Source organism: Heptranchias perlo, chromosome 9, assembly GCF_035084215.1.
Source record: "Heptranchias perlo isolate sHepPer1 chromosome 9, sHepPer1.hap1, whole genome shotgun sequence".
Lineage (NCBI taxonomy): Eukaryota > Metazoa > Chordata > Chondrichthyes > Hexanchiformes > Hexanchidae > Heptranchias > Heptranchias perlo.
This window is the reverse complement of record NC_090333.1, coordinates 48,101,116-48,121,932: the sequence shown is the minus strand read 5'-3', so window position 1 is coordinate 48,121,932 and position 20,817 is coordinate 48,101,116. Positions and strand designations below refer to the sequence as shown.

Here is a 20,817-nt window from a genome sequence, read left to right as displayed (position 1 = left end):
AATCCCTATTAACATTAAATCAATTCTGGCCCCAGTTTTAGTACACTGGCCCAATCAAAGTGTCCACAGTTCCTGACCAAGGTCATACAAATTCCTCTTAGTAAAGATGGGGTTTACAAAGGGTCAAAACTATTCCACCCCAATCTATTTAGGTTGGATTCATTCCAGGAGCTGGAGGTGGAAGAACAAGATGAGAAGCCCGCTGCAAACAAATCTCTAACACAAGGCTAAGAGGTGGAGATGCCGGTGATGGACCGGGGTGGACAAATGTAAGGAATCTTACAACACCAGGTTATAGTCCAACAGTTTTATTTGAAAATCACAAACTTTCGGAGTTTACCTCCTTTGTCAGGTGACGAAGGAGGTAAGCTCCAAAAGCTTGTGATTTTCAAATAAAACTGTTGGACTATAACCTGGTGTTGTAAGATTCCTTACAAGGCTAAGAGGGCTGGCAATATGACACCTCTGTTCAAGAGGGGAGAAAGGAGTAGCCAAGTAACTGTAGACTAGTCAACCCAAGATTGGTAATTGGTAAGTTTCTAGAGACCATAACACAGGATAAAATTAATAATCGTCTAGAAAATTTTAATTAACAGATATAGATTTGTAAAAGGAACGTCATGTCTGACAAATTTAATAGTGTTCTTTGAGTAAATAAGAGTGTACTGAGGAAGGAAATGCAGTGGATGTTGTCCATATAGATTTTCAAAAGGCATTTGATAAGGTACCACATGAGGCTTGATAAAATTAAGGCACATGATATTAAAGGGAATGTGGCAGCATAGATGGGAAGTTGGCCAAAAGATAAAGGATAAAAAAATGCAGTAGTGGTTAAGGGATGTTTTCAGACTGGAGGGATGTAACCAGCAATGTCCCCAGGGGTCAGTGTTAGGACCACTGCTAAATGATCTGGACTTGGGCATAGGAGGCATAATATCAAAATTTGCAGATGACACAAAAATAGGAAGTGTGGTTAACTGTAAAGAAAACTGTAAATGATTTCAGGAGGATGGAGACAGATTGGTAAATTGGGTGGATAGATGTTGAATGAAGTTTAAAGCAAATAATTGTGAGACCATACATTTAAGGAGGAAGAACAAAGAATATATACATTATATGGTAAAACTAAAAGGAGTACAAGAGCAGAGAGGCTTAGGGTTTCAGATAAAATGCATATGCGATCTGAGGTTTTATATTAAAAAAAAAGGGGCTAGAGTATAAATGGAAAGAAGTAATGCTAAACGTATACAAATCAAATATCAAAAAGTTCAGCTGCAGTTAGAATATTGTGTCCAGTTTTGGGCATCCTACTTTAGGAAAGATGTCAAGGCCACGAGAGGGTGCAGAAAAGATTTACTAAGTTACCAGTGATGAGTACCACATTATAAATATGAGGAGAGAATAGAAAAATGGGTTGTTTTCACTAGCTCAGAAGAGGTTAAGAGGAGATCTGATGGAGATGTTTGGAAGTATGAGGGGCTTTGATAAGGTAAATTCTCAGAAAAACTACTTTCATTGGTCAGTTGGTCAGTAATTAGAGGACAAAATTTAAGATCACCAAAACCAAAAGGAGAGATTAGGACTGTTTTTTTCTTTAAAAATAAAAATACAGAACTGTTGAGATATGGAGTGCCTGACTAGAAACAGTGGTGGAAGCTGAATTCATGGATAGCTTTTAAAAGGGAAGCAGATAAATATTTGAAAAAGAAAAACTTAATAGGATATGGGGAATGGGACAAATGGATAGCTCTTTCAGAGAGTTCATGCAAACATAATGGACCAGTTTCTTTCTGGTCTGTAAAATCCTACATTGCACATTTGTACCTCATAGTGTAGTCTCCTCGCTTTGGACATGGCTGGGAGAGAGCATCGTTTGCCGCTTATGTTTCGGAAGACCTGGAACACCATGAAGCACAGAAAAAAGAAGTACAGACAGGCGCAGATACCTGCGACTATGATAAAGGCCATCTAGATGTGCAGCTGTCAAGGTAAACACTGAACTAGTGGTTTAAATTGTTTTTGAAGAGATGGTAGCCCCTACCATTTCTGGGACCTCTTTTTGAAATATTCATTAGCACATTCCAACAACATTGTCCATTAATCCTGCTGAATGGACAGCACATAAAGGAATACATGATAAAACATATCCAGGCTTTTATGCCCTCCCCGGTCCAAATTGGGGTGATTCACACAGGGGTATCATCTCAAGTACTGGCAGCCCAAGTGGCTACTCTTCACATGTGACAGCAGCATCAGCACTGCATCCAGGGCTGACCCCCATCCTCACCCAAGCCCTCTCCTCACTGAAGTGATCCAGAATGGGAACCAGGGCTGATTTTTAGCCTGGTGCTAAGGCCAATTATACCACCCACCCCCACCTTACCCCAGGCTGAGATCAGCTAACATAGCACACTGGTACCTTCTGGTCTGTATGGCTCAGACCATGCTGGACAGTTAACTTAACAACTTAGCCATTGGGAACCGTTAGTCACCTTTCACATTCAAGAACATTTCAAAATTAATTTGAATAAAGTAATTGCTACATCAGTGATTAAACAGTATGTATTAGTAACTTATGTACAGATAAGAAAAAACTGCAAATTTTCAAAATCTAAATGAATAAAAAACAGAAAAGGCTGGAAATACACAGCAGCTCCATACTCTGTGAAAGGATAAATGGACACACACTCTCATTAGACCTGGGCTAAACCCAAAAGAAAACTTATCTTTTCTCTTTGTATGTGCTGACAAACTTGGTGTGTATTTCCAACCCTTTTCATTTTTGTTTGTAAGTTTTGTATATTGTTGATAGAAATCAGTGTGTGTGGGTGCGGATGTGGGTTAATTTTTTCCTTCCTAGCCTGAGGATACAGAGGCAAACAGTACCATCTCTAATCCCAAATACTGTCCTGGTTCACATTAAGCAATTGAGCACAGGCCAGGGACTGAACTTCCTGTTCTGGAGGGTCAGTTCCAGACCATGTACCATATTTACCCACTAAGCCATTAAGGGTAATTAAATGGTAGGACTAGAAAACAAAAAAAAAGTTAAACTAAACATTCTGCAGGGACGATGGGAAGTTTAGCTTTGCAAAGCTTTAAAATAGGAAAGCTTTTTAAAAATTAAATTAAAAAAGTGTTAAAGACATTTTCTGCTATTCTTTCTCCTCTCTTCAAGAGATTGACTCCTTGCTGAGACATGGTTCCATGGGCGCTGGATGCCCGCCGGTACTTTGCTCAAGTTCCTACTAATCAGGGATGAGGCTAGACAGCAAATTGTCAAAAGATGGTTCAACTGCAAAGATCACCACAAGACAGTATGATCCTATTTTCATCTGATGTCCACAAGTGCACACTCTCCAAAAAGAGGTTACTGGATAACAATCGTGAGCAAAAATCTCAGCTGCTTTTTCCCTTCCCTAGCCCAGGGCTATTGAGGCCAATTATACTGATCCTGCTGCTACGCTAGCTTAGGTCAGCGAACTCAACACAGACCCAAGGATCAAACCCGAAATCTTCTGATCTACACAGTTCAGCTACATACTGCTTTTACCAACTGAGTAATCAGGGGAGCTAAAGTCCAAGAATTTTTTTTTTAATGCAGCCAGCCATCTTGAGCTCTCCAGAATGTAATTTATTAGCATAGTGGATCCTCCGTTTGCTTCTGCAACGCTTTTAGCCATTATACAGTGACAGATATGGTAACATACCCATTATTTCTGTTCCTACACCATGTGCTGTGAGGGAAATAGAACCAGATTTGCAAGAAGAAGGAGGAGGAGGAGGAGGAGGAGGGCACTCATCCAAACCAGCAGGCTTTTCACAAAACCAGGAAAAACACTCTTTAGAAGTTTACCAAAGGACCGCGATCTCTGCACTAGAATTAAACAATGTGAAACTTTGCAGAGTGCAGTAAAAAATATTTTAAAAGCAATTCTATCTACAAATAATTTTCTTGCAGACTAGTCGCTGCTGATGAATCAATAAGGAAGTGAAGGCACTTGAGAGTTTGCACAGACCAAAGACAAATTACAGTGTAACGCCCAATTGAAATATTTACTAAGCATTTGGAATTAGATTTCAGTAGTCTAGACACGTTTAACCCCATAGGATGCACTGCAGATAATTTTTTTCTTCTTTTTTTTTTACTTTGTTCAAAGAATACTGCTAAACATTCAGTAGCCCTGTACATGCCTCCAATTTTTTCCCTTCTTCTGAAGGTGCCGACTGCTTCAGAGGTTTAGCTTCATACGAGTGATATTCTGATACCGTCAAGTGGCCATGCCTCATGCGTGAATGTTGGCAGGAAACGTGACTGTGGAGTGTTAATACTGAGCCCAATCCCTTCCTAACTGACATTCACACATGTCCCAACAGGAGTCACTGGATAGGAATCAGGTGCTGGAATCTAGCTGATTTTCCCCTCCAATAATCCATTTAAGCTAATTTTGCAGCAGGCTATAGCTAATTCAGCATAAACCAGGAATCAAACCTAGGGCTTTCCTGCTCTGTGGGGCTCAGTAATACGCTTGTAAGAATTCTGGGAATTCCACCTTTTCCCTGAGTATGTAAAACTTTGGCCATTGACCAAAATCCTAAGATAAATGATAGGTGAGAGGTCACTAGACGAATCAACAACACACACAGTGGAATGTGGGAGAATTACTGCTTCAGACATGTCTCTGCTTTAATGCAAAACCTACAGCAGGTGGTCAACGATCAGCACTAATTCGAGAGGCAGTAGGCCATTGAGAGAGGCAACTGCTCCAGACATGGCGGAGCCATGCCTCGGTTCTGATGCAAACCCAATCGACACCTAGGACGTGGGATGAAAAGGGAGCCTTGTGTGGCAAGTGCTCGATGATTGGAATGAATTTGAAGAACAATGGCCCATCGAGAGTAGCAATTGCAACGTGATGAGAGACCATCAAAAGCCATCAAGGACTCTTAAGGACTTTGTAAGAACTGTTTAAGCAGTTTAACGACGAAAACTATTGTAAGAGAGGGGTATATAAGTTGAAGCTCGAAACCCCTCTCTCTCTTGTTAGCTCTCTTGCTTTTGTTCTCTTGTTTTTTTGCTCGTTTGCTGACTCTGGTTCTTGCTCTCTTGCTTCTTTTCCAGCTCTCTCTCTCTCTTTCTCTTAATTCCTGCTCGCTCTTTTTTTCACCTGACCTCTCCAGGGAGGAGAGCAGCTTCCAGCGAGAGAACCGGTCAGCCAGACCTGCAAGTGCAAAGGATTGGTGAGCCTCGACCATACGTGTGTGTGTGTGTGTGTGTGTGTGTGTGTGTGTGATGGGTGTGTGATGGGTCCCCGCCAACCTCTTAGTTTAGCGGGATAAAGTACTGTAGTGGGTGTGTGTAACTCAATGTACTGTGTAGGACCGTTTTTATCGTTATTTTCTTTGTGTTGACGGTAAAATAAAACCAACATTCCAATTCAATTCAAACACTGAGTTTGTGTGTTCTCTGTGCTATTCGACTATGTGATCCATCACCGGGTGTGTTAGCATAAGTCCCGTTTTCCTGAACCCCTGATCCGTGAGGTATAAATGTTCCTTGGCTAGACCGGGGACCAGATATCTGCACCGATCAATAGGGTGAGAACAACCCCAAAACACCCTACAACTGGTCACTTCATATATCAACCAAATTTGTTGCAAAGATATTCTTCCTAATAATCCTTGAATTTCAAAAGATGTAAAAGAAATCCAGATTCAAAAGATCTGACCAGCCAAAAATAAATTATCTTTTCCCAGTGTCCCACAGGTGAAGGTAAAAACAAAAACCAGCCATGGTTCCTGCTCCTGATCACTATCCAGTGATCCCTGATGGAAAATGTCCTTTCATAGACATTGTGCAAGCCAGGATTCAGCTCTGTTTTGATGCATTCAAGACACTGTCTAGGTTCACACATGAAGAATGGCCACTTGGAGTAAGGTAATGTAGCACTGCGGAACCATAATCCAGCATGAGTCAGCAACTTCTACAGGAGGAGGAGAGAGAGAAATCAGAAGGAAAAGAGCTTGAATTTTCTTCTAACGATCAAGTGCATTGGTCAAAGTGCTGCAACAAATGAACTATTGCAATTAATTGCTTTGGGGCTGAGCTGAAATTGACTCTTCTCAGTGAATCATGCTGGGAAATTTCCAGAGAATATTGCCTGTGTTCAAAGGAACTGGAATTAATCAGAGCAGCTTATCTCTGCCGCACATAAGAGAGGCAGACATAACCCATTTAAAGCATATCCTTCCAAATGCTTTAATAGCAAATACATACATTTCAAACTGCAGCTCAGTGGCGCTGGAAGCGAGGAGGTACACTCTAATTGTGCATTTAGCTCAGTACTGTGAAATAAACAAGTGGCACTGCTATTTTCAGAGCCTCTTTTGAGACCGACCTGAAGTGCTTTTCACCAGCATCTCCAGAAGCAGCTGCATCATAAACATTGACATTGATGGCACAGATCATCACCTTTTCTAGTTTTAGACTTAATGACCAGCCTTGATACACAGGCCAGCGACGCAGATTTCCATTACTGGCCTATACAGGCCTTCCCAGCCTATCACAGATCCAGTGATCAGCAATGAATGGATTATTTTCTCCCCCACCCTAGATCATGGACTTGGGGACTAATTGTAACACCCCTGCCATTACCCCATGTGCAATCAGCTAACTTAGTATTGACGGAGGAATCAAACTTGGTACCTTTTTGGGCAGCACATTTATCTGCAAGGTGGCCTAAATATTAATATTTTATACACATTTTGCCATTGATCACAAATTACTTCCATTTCCTGCCATGCATGGAGAAGATGAATTTGTTGATAATAAGAAATGCACAATAAAGGATACAGCCAGTTCAGTGCCGACATCAGTGGCCCAAATACTGTAGAATGGGTTGGTCAGTTGTACACCCCTGAGGGGATAAAAGAAATGCAAGTCAAGTTTTAGTAAGAAAATAAACTTCGCACTGAAAACATGACCACTGTACTTCATTAAAAATAACAGAGAGCATGGTTTTAATATGCTTCTTGGGTGAAAGATTATTTCACCTTTTAGGCTTTAGCTCCACCATTCCCCCAGTTGAGGGGAGAGAAATTTGATTCCTAGCCTGTGCCAATGTTGCTCTTCAGCCAGTCATTGACAAAGTGGAATGTGAGAAGACCTAACTCACCAATAATTGTCTCTTTAACAATGACAGTCAGGAAAGTTTACAATTTATGGAGTGATTTACTACACAGATCAGCACAAGGCACATCATTCTATCATCTCTATCCAAGCATATAAGATATAGGTTCGGATTGAAGCCTCCCTTCAGTGATCTTTTCAGGAGGTGGGTCATAGAATTGGTGTCAGTGATAGGACTAACCTGAATCTCAATGAAATATGTAACAAGCCTTTACCTCTCACATAGGTCGAAAATGAAGAGGCAGAAGGAACCAAATCCAATCGGCACAATCTGCTTCAGGTAAACGGACAGACGATTCCTTTCATTCTGGTCCTAGGAACAGAAACAAGATGCAATCATATTACACACGCACAAGATATTAACAGAAGTTAATCAAACTGATTTTAAAAGCCTCAGTTTTTCACAATAAAAACTTTCCCAATGGGCCAACGTAGCACTGAATCACAGACCAAAAGATCCTAGGTTTGATTCCCAATCTGTTCTGAGTTACCTAAACTCTGCTGGGGCAGCAACTGTGCTGTTCGAATTAACCTCAGGAACCTTAGGGTTAGGGAGATTTTTTTTTTTAAAGTCAGTCAGGGATTCTGATCGCTCCCTATCCAAGGTCCTTCTCGGGAAGTATACACATTGGCGTACTTATAAGGTTCCCATTGACAAATAGCCAATAGCTTGCAGTCAAGACTCACCCCTGAAAAATAACCACTTGGGCGAGGTACCGGAAGCCTGGTGGTGCCAATAGAACTGTACCTTAGCACGAGTTAGGTCCTTCGAAAGAGATGGGGAGAAAATTCACTACTACTTTGTAGTCAGTCAGTCTCCAGCCTTATAATCACTCCCCACAGCTGAAATTAGCTAACACAACACAAAGCCACTTGGTCTTATTTGCCGAGTGCTACGCTGGGCCATCAGGTAGACAGGGGTAGGATGAAAGCCAAGAAACTGCTTTTATAGGCACGACAACTTGTACAGTAGTATAAATCAGAACCGTCTGGAATATTCTCATAGGGTGTTGTCACTATAAGGAAAGGCTCTGTAACAACTAATCACCCTTTAAAATATAAGGCCAAGCGGTTTGGTTCTGGATCACTGATTATTCTAATTTAATATGCATGTTGGCAAGATCCATTATTGAAGTTGACCGAATATATCTCACTGCTGCTAGACCCAAAGTCTGATACATGATTTCCTTTTTTGATTTTCTTTGGGGTTTTTAAAATGTGTATTTTGTGCTCAAGGCAAGGGATGTTTGTTTATGCTGGGGAATGGAACATTTTCTATTTCAGGCACCCAGTTTCAAGCATTCTGAGATCAGGTACAGCAGTTAGATGCAGAATGAACCTCTCTAGCCCAACAATGTGCTTCAGCCCCAATGTCAGATTACTCCCAATTTCCCAATTCAAGCATCTGTGCTCTCTAATAGTGCCAATGTAAGTGCCAAATTAGGGGCAGTTTTGCAGAGTTAATCAAAATTTGGCAAATTTTAGGTGTGATATTCAATCTAAAGCATCCTCAGTGGCAAAAACACATCTCTTTCTGACTTTACATCCTGCTTACCTGTGATATTCACTTACTTTCTTTTGATGGAAAAAAATTACAAGCTATTCCTGAGTCAAAGAACAAAAAGAAAACCAGGAAAGAGAGAACTAGTAGGAGAGGAGACTATTGATTTTGTTGTTGATGAAGTTCTCATCCTCCTCTCATTGCAGTAATGGTAGATAGTGGTAAATAACAGTATAGACAGGTGGATTCAAACGATATTTATGCTCATAAAATTCAATACCACTGTAGCCCATTTAAGAAAACTAAAAAGCCAAATAATATTTAATAAGAATCCAATATCAGTGCCCTTTAACAGATAATACTACTGTCAATTAGTAAAACCTACAAGGGTTCCATTCTATTAAAGTTGTGTACTTGTTGCCTTCACGCACTTGAGCCCTTGGTTTTAATTTAATGTTACAGAAATCTACATTTCTGGATTGTCAGGAGAGAGATAGGTTCTGAAAATTGTATTTCACACATCCAGCATCAAGAACTAAATCTAAAGTGGAGTGGAAAGTAACACCCGAGTCATCCGTGGTGAGTGGCTACAGGGGACATTGCAGAGGTCGGAGAGGAGGCCATGAACTTGCCCTGTCAGCTGCAGAGGTGTCAAGCTAGATGACCAAAAGGAATACAATTTTCAGGAGAAAACAGGAAAATAAAAAGGGATGGAAAATTCAAAAATGCCTTTGTTACAAATTTTTGGTCTCCCTTAGATATTGTCTTGGGTTCAGAGATATTGGTCGTTCCTGTAAGTGGTCCCTGTATCTTATATTCAGGAGTGTGCCCACACTGTCCAAAATCTAATCATACAAAGCCTAACCCATTTCTTTCACGTGATCTGATATGCACTTCTCCAATCTTTCACTGGGTTGACTGAAATCATTTTAGTGAAATGAGGCCAGGTACAAGTCATTAAGTTACTTTATTTTATAGACAGCAAGTGAACACTTAACATCAAAACCAAGAAAAATAATGAACCATGCAGTCTTGTCCTTGATAGTGGTCTAATTACATTTGCTCTTAGTCTGTCTTAGCACTGAAGCACACCAAGACTCTCACCGGCTTGGTTGGCATTATCTTACAACAAATTGCCTAGACCGTTCCTGACTTTCTCAGCAACTGACTGCCATATGTGAGTCTTTGTTCTCCTACTTCCTCTTAGACTGGAAATTAGCAGCTAACCTCTTTCCCTCTGCTTTAGCCAGCGATTGGCTTGTATGGATGCCAATTAGACTGGCTCCTGAAGCACCCCCCCCCACCCCCACCCAGATGTGGGTCTCTAGACCCAGCTCCTGATTTTCTGAAAATAGATACGTGACTATCCTGACATAATGGCCTGGATTTTCACTCTAAGCTGTGGAGAGAGCCGGGGTGGGGTGGGGGGAAGCATTTCTGCCGGGAAACCCGGAAGTATGGGTTTCCCGGCATCCTTACAATTTTGATGTAGGGTTGTCTTTTAAATTTTTTCTGCAGGTTTCCCGCGTGACGGCCGGACAGATTGACAGGCTGTCTGTCTGTCGGACAGTAAAGCAGCCGGGGAGCAGATGCCAGCAGGTAAATCTGACATCAGGGGCTTGGGACCAGACACGGGGGGCGGACGGACATCAGGGGGTGGGGGACGGCTGATCGCACGTGACGGATCAAAGCAGGTAAGTTTGTTGGGCCTGGAGAAAACACTCCCGCTCCTCCTGACCCACAAGCAGTGCAATAAAAGGGACTTACCTGCTGATCTGGACCTTCTCGCCTCCTCTTATGTGGCGTGAATCAGAAGGCCCGGGAATCTCGGCCCCCAGGAGTTAAAAATGAAAAAAGCTATTAAAATGGAGGCCCACAGCATCCTTAAAAGATTTTACTGAATGACCTGCCTCCGTTAAAACTGGAAGTGGGCGGGTTGGAGGTGAATTTTACATTTTTACAATTTTTATCTTCCCACCCACCCGTCCTTGGGGGTTAAAATTACCCCCAACATGTCTGGGATGAGTGATTGGACTCTTATTGTCTCAGTTCAAAGTAGTATGTGAGCAGCAACATCCCACAAATTTCTCCCCTCCAATTGACTGGCTGCTGTGGTCATTTTAATCCCTTGACAGCTGGATTGAATTTAAAAGGTAACATTTTTAATATAAATAACAACAAGATCCTTCCCTTGGAAAAATGGTCAAATATCTAAACAACGACAGTCTTCATTAAAAAAGTTAAAAATAAGTGACTTCCACAGCTGATTAAGTATTCTCCAGAATAAACTAACCATGAGATGCTCTCCACAGAAGATAATCCAAAATGACAGCAACATGGCATAGAAGATCCCCTGTCGAATGTCTCCAAACAGCAGCATCCACGTCCAGTCAAATCCAATGGAAAACCATTCCACTGGGATATTTATAAAGGTCATTGAGATTCCAAGCGCAAAAATTACTCTGTAAATAAAATATTAACAACTTATGAAATTCTACTTGCAGCAGAAACATTTTATGAAGTTGCTTAGAAAAGCTTGTATTGCTAATTCTACAGCTGGAGTGAGTTTGCCTGCATATGTATCCAACACAAGACATGCTTCAGTCCCTGCCAGTTTCAAATCTACAGCATTTCACTATGAAAATCATGGATGGTTATAGGACCCCACTATTCATTTTACCAGTTTGTAGAAATGTTCCTTTAACTATACGTCACAACTTTACAGCAAACCAGTTTATCTTTGAACTATTTTAATTTTGGTTCAAAAAAATCCCCTTCCCCTATGCCACGTTATGATGGGGTAGGACTCTACAGGCACCTCCCTCAATTGGCCATTTCTCATCTGTAAGGCACTATTTGACTGTAAAGGGAATCACACCTGAGCTTGATCCTGTTTCCACCAGATGTACGCACACACTCTTAATTTCCAACAGCAGTCACTCTGATCAGCCCAAGGAATCTTGGTTGAAAATTTTTCTTATGCCGCTGCGACCACTAACCCAGCTGACATCAGCTAACGCATCACAGATTTGTACTTCAACCTGGGACCTTCTTGGCCTGTGCGATTCAGTTCCACACTTACAAACAGCCATTGGGGAACAATTTTCAAAAATCTTTTCTTAATTTAAATAAAAAATGTCAATAGTACCTTTTTCAGTTGTTATGTGGATACTGAATCCCAGCCCTAACAATATCCCAGAAAGATAAGGAGAGAGAGGAGAGAGAGAGAGAGAGAGAGAGACGTGGAGTAGCCAGTCTTTTAAGGGCCATAGGTGAAGGGGAGGTGAGCCACAAACAACCACTGGACAATAATAGGAAAACAACTACAGTAGAACAACAATAGCCATGTATATTGAGGAGTAAAGCATGAAAAACAGTGAATCATAGGCTACAGATAAACATCTTGTACAGCCACCAGACTCCATTCAATATTGGACTTACTTCTCCAGAAGGACAGGGGGGCGAGTCATCATAGTAATACGTCGCCAATACCAGATCATAATAATGAGAATACTTGGAGTCAGGAAGGTTTTCATCGCAAACCAAACCCTTGTGAATCCCCCATTCTGATGGATTGCCTGTGAAAAGAGAAACAAATAGTTGCTTTACTATTAGTTTAAATCCTTTTAAAATGAAAGATTAATAAATTGTGGCATTTCAATTAACCATTTCAGAACAACTTCCCCCTAGCACTACATGTGACAGTAAGCAACCAGTCAGACCAAGAATATCCTTGTTCCAATTGCTGGTTAGTGTTCAGTTAGGTGATCCCAGATGAGGCACCAGGGTTCAAAGGGGGATTACAATGGTCCTTAGTGCCTTGAGCTAGGGTGGGTTAAAACAAATGTCAAATTGAGATCACCCATACTGACGCAGTGACATCAGCCAATGTAATGGTCTTTCCTCCTTTCCCCTCTCCAACTTCTCCTAAGGTCGAACATGGTCCCTATTAAAAACTTTAAACTGTGAGGGACACCAAGTTGCTCCAATTGAGGGAGCCACTTTGCTATTTTGCAGAGGTAAATATTGATATTGCTGGTGGTGAATGGTCAGTAGTGGTAATTGGAGTCAATTCTGTTCAGGACATTGCGAGAGAAGACAAAGCCATTGTCTTCCCTTTACCTATAGGCAAGGAGGGCTATTTCAGTCGCCACAGCATTGTTAAGGTCAATAAATACTAATAATGCTTCAGGTTATACTGAATTCAAAAGTAGACTTTCTCCCTGGTGTGCCCAGTATATGATCCCAGCCAGGTTAATATGGCCTGATCTGAGGGGTTGGGAAAAACAGCCAGGGTTCCTGCCAGGACTCTCCCTCTGGGTAACTGGTTGTGCACAGACATCAGTGGAAGAAATAATTATGCTCAGCAGTGATTCCTCTACTTTCCAATAGCCTACTGGCAGTCACTCTCTAGGTTACACTTAAATAGTCAGTCTGACAAGGCACTGGAGGACTGCTGGGACCTTTGGTACCTTACCCCACCTCAAGTTAGCATCTACTGGAGAGGAAGGGAGCAAGTTAAAAGTAATTTTTTACTGAGTACAAATAGCCAATTCATTAATATTTAAATGTCAATGACTAGTGTTAAATCAACTCATTTGATTTTCACATTGGAACAGAGCAGCAGCGATACCAATGACATTTACCACCATCCTGATATCCTTGAGTTTTCCAATTTTCATGTTGATGTTCTTCTTCTCATTGACAGGAAGCCGAATGTTAATCAGGTAATATTTGTGCGCCACACTCCCCAATTCCATGAAGGGAAGCAGATCACAATCATACAGTTGACCTTGATTGTCATTATTCTGTTCAAAACCAGAAATAATAGAATTAATCACACTCCACACCATGAGGGGACTGGATAGTTTATTACACAATAATGTTTATCCCTCCTCTCCCCGAGGCACTGACTCACGCTGTAATGTAGTTTCATAGGCAGCCTCTTCACCAAAAAGGGAATTCTTCATATGTGAGCCCAGACACAAGCATTAGCAGTTTTTCTGACTGGAGAGCATCATAGCCAAGAAGGCGGCTGACCCCACCCAAAGTTCACATGAGTACAGCAGTTAGGAGTAAGAACCCTGGTTGATTTATCCTAAATGCAACCTGCTGCTATCTCAAATCTTTTAAATGTGTCAGATAAACAAGCGTTATTGGTAAATGCACTACCCAGTGTGGTACTGAGCCATACCGACCAAGATGCTTCCAAGTTCGATCCCAGGTCTATGCTGAATTAGCTGATTTCACTCAAAATGGTGATTGAGTGCAACAATTGGCCCCAGTGACCCTGAGCTTGGAGTTTGGTGGGGGGGGAAATGTAGATACTCCAAAGCTCCCACCCTTCATTGTTTCTAATGATCCTTTTACATCGGGCTTGGCTATGACGCCTGCCATGGTAAAATAGCCTTTTCATAGTCACCTTTTAGGATCAAACATGAAGAATGGGCACTTGGATACAGTAAGGGAAGGTGGCTGATTCTTCAGTAAGGCTGAGCACTTTCAGAAGAGTCAGTGGGACATTTGGCCATAGAAGGTATCACAGTCCTGTCTCAGCCAACATCCATACCTTTTTCCTATACTTAGCTCTTTGCATTGTGGCTAATTGTATTGCCTGACTGCGATCCTGACCAAAGCCTGCTAACTCAGCACAGACCAGGAATTAAACCTGGAATCTGCTGATCTTCTGGCTCGGAACAACCCCAGGGGAGCATTTACTAACTGATATATCAGAGGAGTTCATGGAATACAATTTATACTCCACTTGGGAGTTTGTTAGTTATTAAATCAGCATCATATTGCTGAGAACTTTATAGTGGATCTTCCATTCACACTCTAGTAATGCAATGCTGTAGAAATAAGGTAGTACATACTTTTGGAGAAGAGAAGTTGCAATTTAGCTTCCGATTCTCAATTGAATGGGCCATTTCTGTCCATTCACCAAAGCGGTCATCGCGATAGCCCAGCGAAACATCCAATGTCACCACGGCTCCCTCACCTGCACAAGAAAGCAACGCTCAATTTTAGTACAATGGTTGTTATTCTTGGAAACAAACACTTCTCTACATACTATGAGGCAGCTCCAACAGCTAATAAATCTCTCAGGGGGAAAAAAATCTTTTGTCCAGGCACTTGCCAATTAAATAGCAGAGTGCATTATTCCATCAGGGATTTCCTTGCATTGCATTGCTAAATAATGCTTACTTGTCTCAAGGTCACCAGTGTTGGTTGAAGATTGCTTGCTCATCTCAAGAAAGGTATGAGTGGAGGAGCCTCTAGCTACGTTCAGAGCATAACCAAAGGGAGAAAAGGGCGTTGAGCAATATCTTGTATTTGATGCTCCCATTGCTGTAAAGACCTACGCCTATAGGAGAATATGTCACCACCAATGCCCTGGAATAAAATTTGCAACAAATGCCCCCTTTTCCCTTACAGCACTGCTGTCAATAGCTGCCCCATTACAACGGCGGTGAAAATTAAATATGGGGACGTTGCTGACTCAAGCGTCTTCAAGACTCACTTGAAGGTATATTTGACAGCTTCGTCAGAGGCACCATTACCTCAGCTTTTAAAATGCTGCCTCTGAAGGCGGAGGCCACCAGTTTTTTTGTCCAGCCACACAGACCAACAATGAGATTTCCTGATCCCTTGCCTGTACAAAACTTCCTCAGAGATCGAACAGCAAGAAATGGAATGGTGTCTAATTGTCAGGGTGAGATGTAGATCATATTTCCAAACTAAAATAAGTGATGTAGTTATCAAGTTGGATTTGTCTGAAATTAAAAGAGTCAAAAATTTGCAACAAGTTCAAAAGAATCACAGAAAGGTTACAGCACTGAAGGAGGCCATTCGGCCCATCGAGTCCGAGCCGGCTCTATGCAAGAGCAATCCAGCTAGCCCCACTCCCCTGCCCTATCCCTGTAGCCCACCAATTTTTTTCCTTCCAAGACCTTATCCAGTTTCCTTTTGAAAGCCATGAACGAATCTGCCTCCACCACCCCCTCAGGCAGTGCATTCCAGATCCTAACCACTCGCTGTGTAAAAAAGTTTTTTCTCATGTCACCTTTGGTTCTTTTGCCAATCACTTTAAATCCATGTCCTCTGGTTCTTGACCCTTCTGCCAATTGGAACGGTTTCTCTCTATCTACTCTGTCTAGGCCCTTCATGATTTTGAATACCTCTATTAAATCTCCTCTCAACCTTCTCTATTCCAAGGAGAACAACCCCAGCTTCTCTAGTCTATCCACGTAACTAAAGTCCCTCATCCCTGGAATCATTCTAGTAAATCTCTTCTGCACCCTCTCTAAGGGCTTCACATCTTTTCTAAAGTACGGTGCCCAGAACTGGACACAATACTCCAGTTATGGCCGAACCAGTGTTTTATAAAGGTTCATCATGACTTCCTTGCTTTTGTACACTATGCCTCTGTTTATAAAGCTCAGGATCCAGTATGCTTTTTTAACCGCTTTCTCAACCTGCCCTACCACCTTCAACGATTTGTGCACATATACCCCCAGATCTCTCTGTTCCTGTAGCCCTTTTAGAGTTGTGCCCTCTAGTTTATATTGCCTCTCCTCATTCTTCCTACCGAAATGTATCGCTTCGCATTTTTCTGTGTTAACTTTCATCTGCCACGTGTCCGCCCATTTCACCAACCTGTCTATATCCTCTTGAAGTCTATCACTATCCTCTTCACTGTTCACTACACTTCCAAGTTTTGTGTCATCTGCAAATTTGGAAATTGTACCCTGTATACCCAAGTCCAAATAATTTATATCAAAAAAGCAGTGGTCCTAGTACCGATCCCTGAGGAACACCACTGTACACTTCCCTCCAGTCCGAAAACAACCGTTCACCACTACTCTCTGCTTCCTGTTACTTAGCTAATTCTGTAACTATGCTACTACTGCCCCTTTTATTCCATAGGCTTCAATTTTGATGACAAGCCTATTATGCGGCACTTTATCAATGATAAAAAGTGATGTGACCTTTCCACTTGTATTGTCCAAAACTTTCTAATACAATATTTCAAGCTGCTATTACAATGACTCTTGAGCTATTATTTAAATTCAAATTCTTGGAGCAGTTTGGGGCAGAGCAATGAAATCTCGATTAATGGATGCCTGTGAAGGATGATTCTAATAGGGGTTTGCAACAGTTACCTCAACCTTGAGACGAGATTACTGGCTGGAAAGGAATTCCCAGGTATCAGCTGTTGTTGGTGGGGGCAGGGGTACTATTTTTGTTCAGCACCTGCCCCACTAGCAGGTGTCACTGCTGATAGTGACTTATGCATATAGTGTCCTTGATGCACGAAGACAATCGTACAAATGTTTTAGCCATTACAGAATCATTACTGCAGATATATATTAGTTACTAGAATATTCAATGTCCAATATTCTAGAAATTTATAAACTCTTTACAAAAGTTTGTTGATGACTGCTGAGAACTAATAAAAACATACTTTCCATTACAGTAACTGAGAAAACACATGCCATTTAAAGATACAGTGGATTCATATTATTTAAGTATATCTTTACCACTCCTTGCCTGAAGGTGGTGACCTATACTGAAACACAGTCCCACTATACCCACAGTCCTCTTGCATCTCACCCAAGGGGTTATTCTTCATTGATTCTAGACAACAGGTATCAGTGGACTATTTCATCTTAGGTGGGCATCATGACAAGGCCTGGTCCTATCTTCGCCCAAATATCCACACACACCCCACTTTCAGTAGGCTCACTGAGTAATGAGCAGGGGAAGGAAACCTGACTGCTATTTTTCTCCCACTCTACAGTCCAGGAACAGGAAGACCAATAAGGCATCAACCGAGATTGAAACAGAGATCAATAGATTCTTGTTAGGCAATGCTATTAAGGATTATGGAACCAAGGCGGGTAGATGGAGATAAGATACAGGTCAGCCATGATTTAATTGAATGGCATAACAGGCTGAATGGCCTACTTCTGTTCCTATGTTCCTAAACCCCCCGACCCTCACTCCAAGGTGCAGATCAGCAAAGTGAAAACCGAAGGGTGCACACAGAGAAGTGAGTACTGGATTCTATTAAGGAAAGATCTCTAATGCTGGAAATCTGAAATAAAAGCAGAAAATCTGGAAACACAGAGCAGGTCAGTCAACATTGTGAAGAGATTGGTTGTGATGTGCTGGGTGTATACTCTTCATCAAGGTCTGTTATGTCTGTTTTTATTTCAGAGCACTGAACTCTGCTATGTTTAAAGTTTCATTTATCCTAGAGTTGCCTCTGTACTGAAAACGACAGGTACCAAATGCCCTTCCTGCTTTATTTAGTACATGTATTCACATCAATGTTAACATGCTTTCACTGATGTTATAACTTTGTTCTGCAAAACATATTTTGAAAGTTTGAGGGTGTTAAGTTTGAGGTCTTTGGGAGTGAGTTTCACTGGGTGCCTCCAACTAAAGAGTGCTGCCAACAGCAAAGCTAAATGACTGCTATTGCCAATAACACGTCTGCCATCTTGGCTCTGAGTATTTGCATACACGTGAGTGAGTGAGCACGTGAGTGCAAAAGACAAGGCTGAAGCGTTTGCAACCATCTTCAGCCAGAAATGTCGAGTGGATGATCCATCTCGGCCTCCTCCCGATATCCCCATCATCACAGTAGTCAGTCTTCAGCCAATTCACTCCACGATATCAAGAAACGGCTGAGTGCACTGGATACAACAAAGGCTATGGGCCCCGACAACATCTGGCTGTAGTGCTGAAGGCTTGTGCTCCAGAACTAGCCGCGCCTCTAGCCAAATGTTCCAGTACAGCTACAACACTGGCATCAACCCGACAATGTGGAAAATTGCCCAGGTAAGTCCTGTCCACAAAAGCAGGACAAATTGAATCTGGCCAATTACCACCCCATCAGTCTACTCTCAATCATCACCAAAGTGATGGAAGATTTCGTCGACAGTGCCATCAAGCAGCACTTACTCACCAATAACCTGCTCAGCAATGCTCAGTTTGGATTCTGCCAGGATCACTCGGCTCCAGGCCTCATTACAGCCTTGGTCCAAACATGGGCCGGGTGGCAGTCAGTGACTCGTGGGGTACCGCAGGGATCAGTGCTTGGGCCCCAGCTATTCACAATATATATCAATGATTTGGATGAGGGAACTAAATGTAACATTTCCAAGTTTGCAGACGACACAAAGCTGGGGTGGAATGTGAACTATGAGGAGGATGCAAAGAGGCTCCAATGTGATTTAGACAAGTTGGGTGAGTGGGCAAGAACATGGCAGATGCAGTAAAACATGGATAAATGTGAGGTTATCCACTTTGGTTGTAAAAACAGAAAGGCAGATTATTATCTGAATGGTGATAGATTGGGGAAATGGGAGGTGCAACGAGACCTGGGTGTCCTTGTACACTAGTCGCTGAAAGCGAGCATTCAGGTGCAGTAAGCAGTTAGGAAGGCGAATGGTATGTTGGCCTTCATTGCAAGAGGATTTGAGTACAGGAGCAGGGATGTCTTACTGCAGTTACACAGGGCCTTGGTGAGACCACATCTGGGAGTATTGTCTGCAGTTTTGGTCTCCTTATCTGAGGAAGGATGTCCTTGCCATGGAGGGAGTGCAACGAAGGTTTACCAGACTGATTCCTGGGATGGCAGGACTGACGTATGAGGAGAGAATGGGTCAACTAGGCCTATATCCATTAGAGTTTAGAAGAATGAGAGGTGATCTCATCGAAACATATAAAATTCTAACAGGACTAGACAGACTAGATGCAGGGAGGATGTTCCCGATGGCTGGGGAGTCCAGAACCAGGGGTCACAGTCTCAGGATATGGGGTATGCCATTTAGAACCGAGATGGAGGAGAAATTTCTTCACTCAGAGGATGGTGAACCTGTGGAATTCTCTACCACAGAAGGCAGTGGAGGCCAAGTCATTAAATATATTCAAGAAGGAGACAGATATATTTCTTAATGCTAATGGGATCAAGGGATATGGGGAAAAAGCGGGAAAAGGGTACTGAGTCAGACGATCAGCCATGATCATTTTGAATGGCGGAGCAGGCCCGAAGGGCCAAATAGCCTACTCTTGCTCCTATTTTCTATGTTTCTATAGACAAAAGAACTAAATTCCAGAGGTGAGGTGAGAGTGACTGCCCTTGTCATCAAGGCAGCATTTGACAGAGTGTGGCACCAAGGAGCCCTACTAAAATTGAAGTCAATGGGAATCAGGGGGAAAACTGTCCAGTGGCTGAAGTCATATCTAGCGCAAAGATGGTAGCGGTAGTTGGAGGCCATTCATTTCAGCCCTAGGACATTGCTGCAGGAGTTCCTCAGGGCAGTGTCCTTGGCCCAACCATCTTCAGCTGCTTCATCAATGACCTTCCCTCCATCATAAGTTCAGAAATGGGGATGTTCGCTGATGATTACACTGTGTTCAGTTTCATTCACAACTCCTCAGATAATGAAGCTGTCCGTGCCCACATGCAGCAAGACCTGGACAACATCCAGGCTTGGGCTGATAAGTGGCAAGTAACATTCGCGCCAGACAAGGACCATCTCCAACAAGAGAGTCTAACCACCACCCCTTGATATTCCACGGCATTACCATTGTCGAATCCCCCACCATCAACATCCTGGGGTTCACCATTGACCAGAAACTTAACTGGACCAGCCACATAAATACTGTGGCTACAAGAGCAGGTCAGAGGCTGGGTATTCTGTGGCGAATGACTCACCTCCTGACTCCCCAGAGCCTTTCCACCATCTACAGGGCACAAGTCAGGAATGTGATGGAATACTCTCCACTTGCCTGAATGAGTGCAGCTCCAACAGCACTCAAGAAGCTCGACACCATCCAGGATAAAGCAGCCTGCTTGATTGGCACCCCATCCACCACCCTAAACATTCACTCCCTTCATCAACGGCGCACTGTGGCTGCAGTGTGTACCATCTACAGGATGCACTGCAGCAACTCGCCAAGGCTTCTTCGACAGCAACTCCCAAACCCGCGACCTCTACCAAGGGCAGCAAGCTTATGAGAACACCACCACCTGCACGTTCCCCTCCAAGTCACACACCATACCGACTTGGAAATATATCGCCGTTCCTTCATCGTCGCTGGGTCAAAATCCTGG

The 20,817-nt window shown here is 42.5% G+C and overlaps 1 protein-coding gene across 7 annotated transcripts in view; it reads right to left on the bottom strand.

Moving 5' to 3' along the window:
* Window positions 1–20,817, bottom strand: part of wls (Wnt ligand secretion mediator) — a 108,566-nt gene that overhangs the window by 11,058 nt on the left and 76,691 nt on the right. For all 7 annotated transcript variants that reach the window (XM_067990344.1, XM_067990348.1, XM_067990347.1 and 4 more), the window contains 7 exons: window positions 14,564–14,688; window positions 13,337–13,498; window positions 12,132–12,268; window positions 10,984–11,152; window positions 7,405–7,502; window positions 6,854–6,917; window positions 1,825–1,968 (listed from right to left, as the gene is read on the bottom strand). In XM_067990344.1, the coding sequence (XP_067846445.1) occupies window positions 1,825–1,968; window positions 6,854–6,917; window positions 7,405–7,502; window positions 10,984–11,152; window positions 12,132–12,268; window positions 13,337–13,498; window positions 14,564–14,688 (899 nt within the window). The remainder of the gene's footprint in view (window positions 1–1,824; window positions 1,969–6,853; window positions 6,918–7,404; window positions 7,503–10,983; window positions 11,153–12,131; window positions 12,269–13,336; window positions 13,499–14,563; window positions 14,689–20,817) is intronic.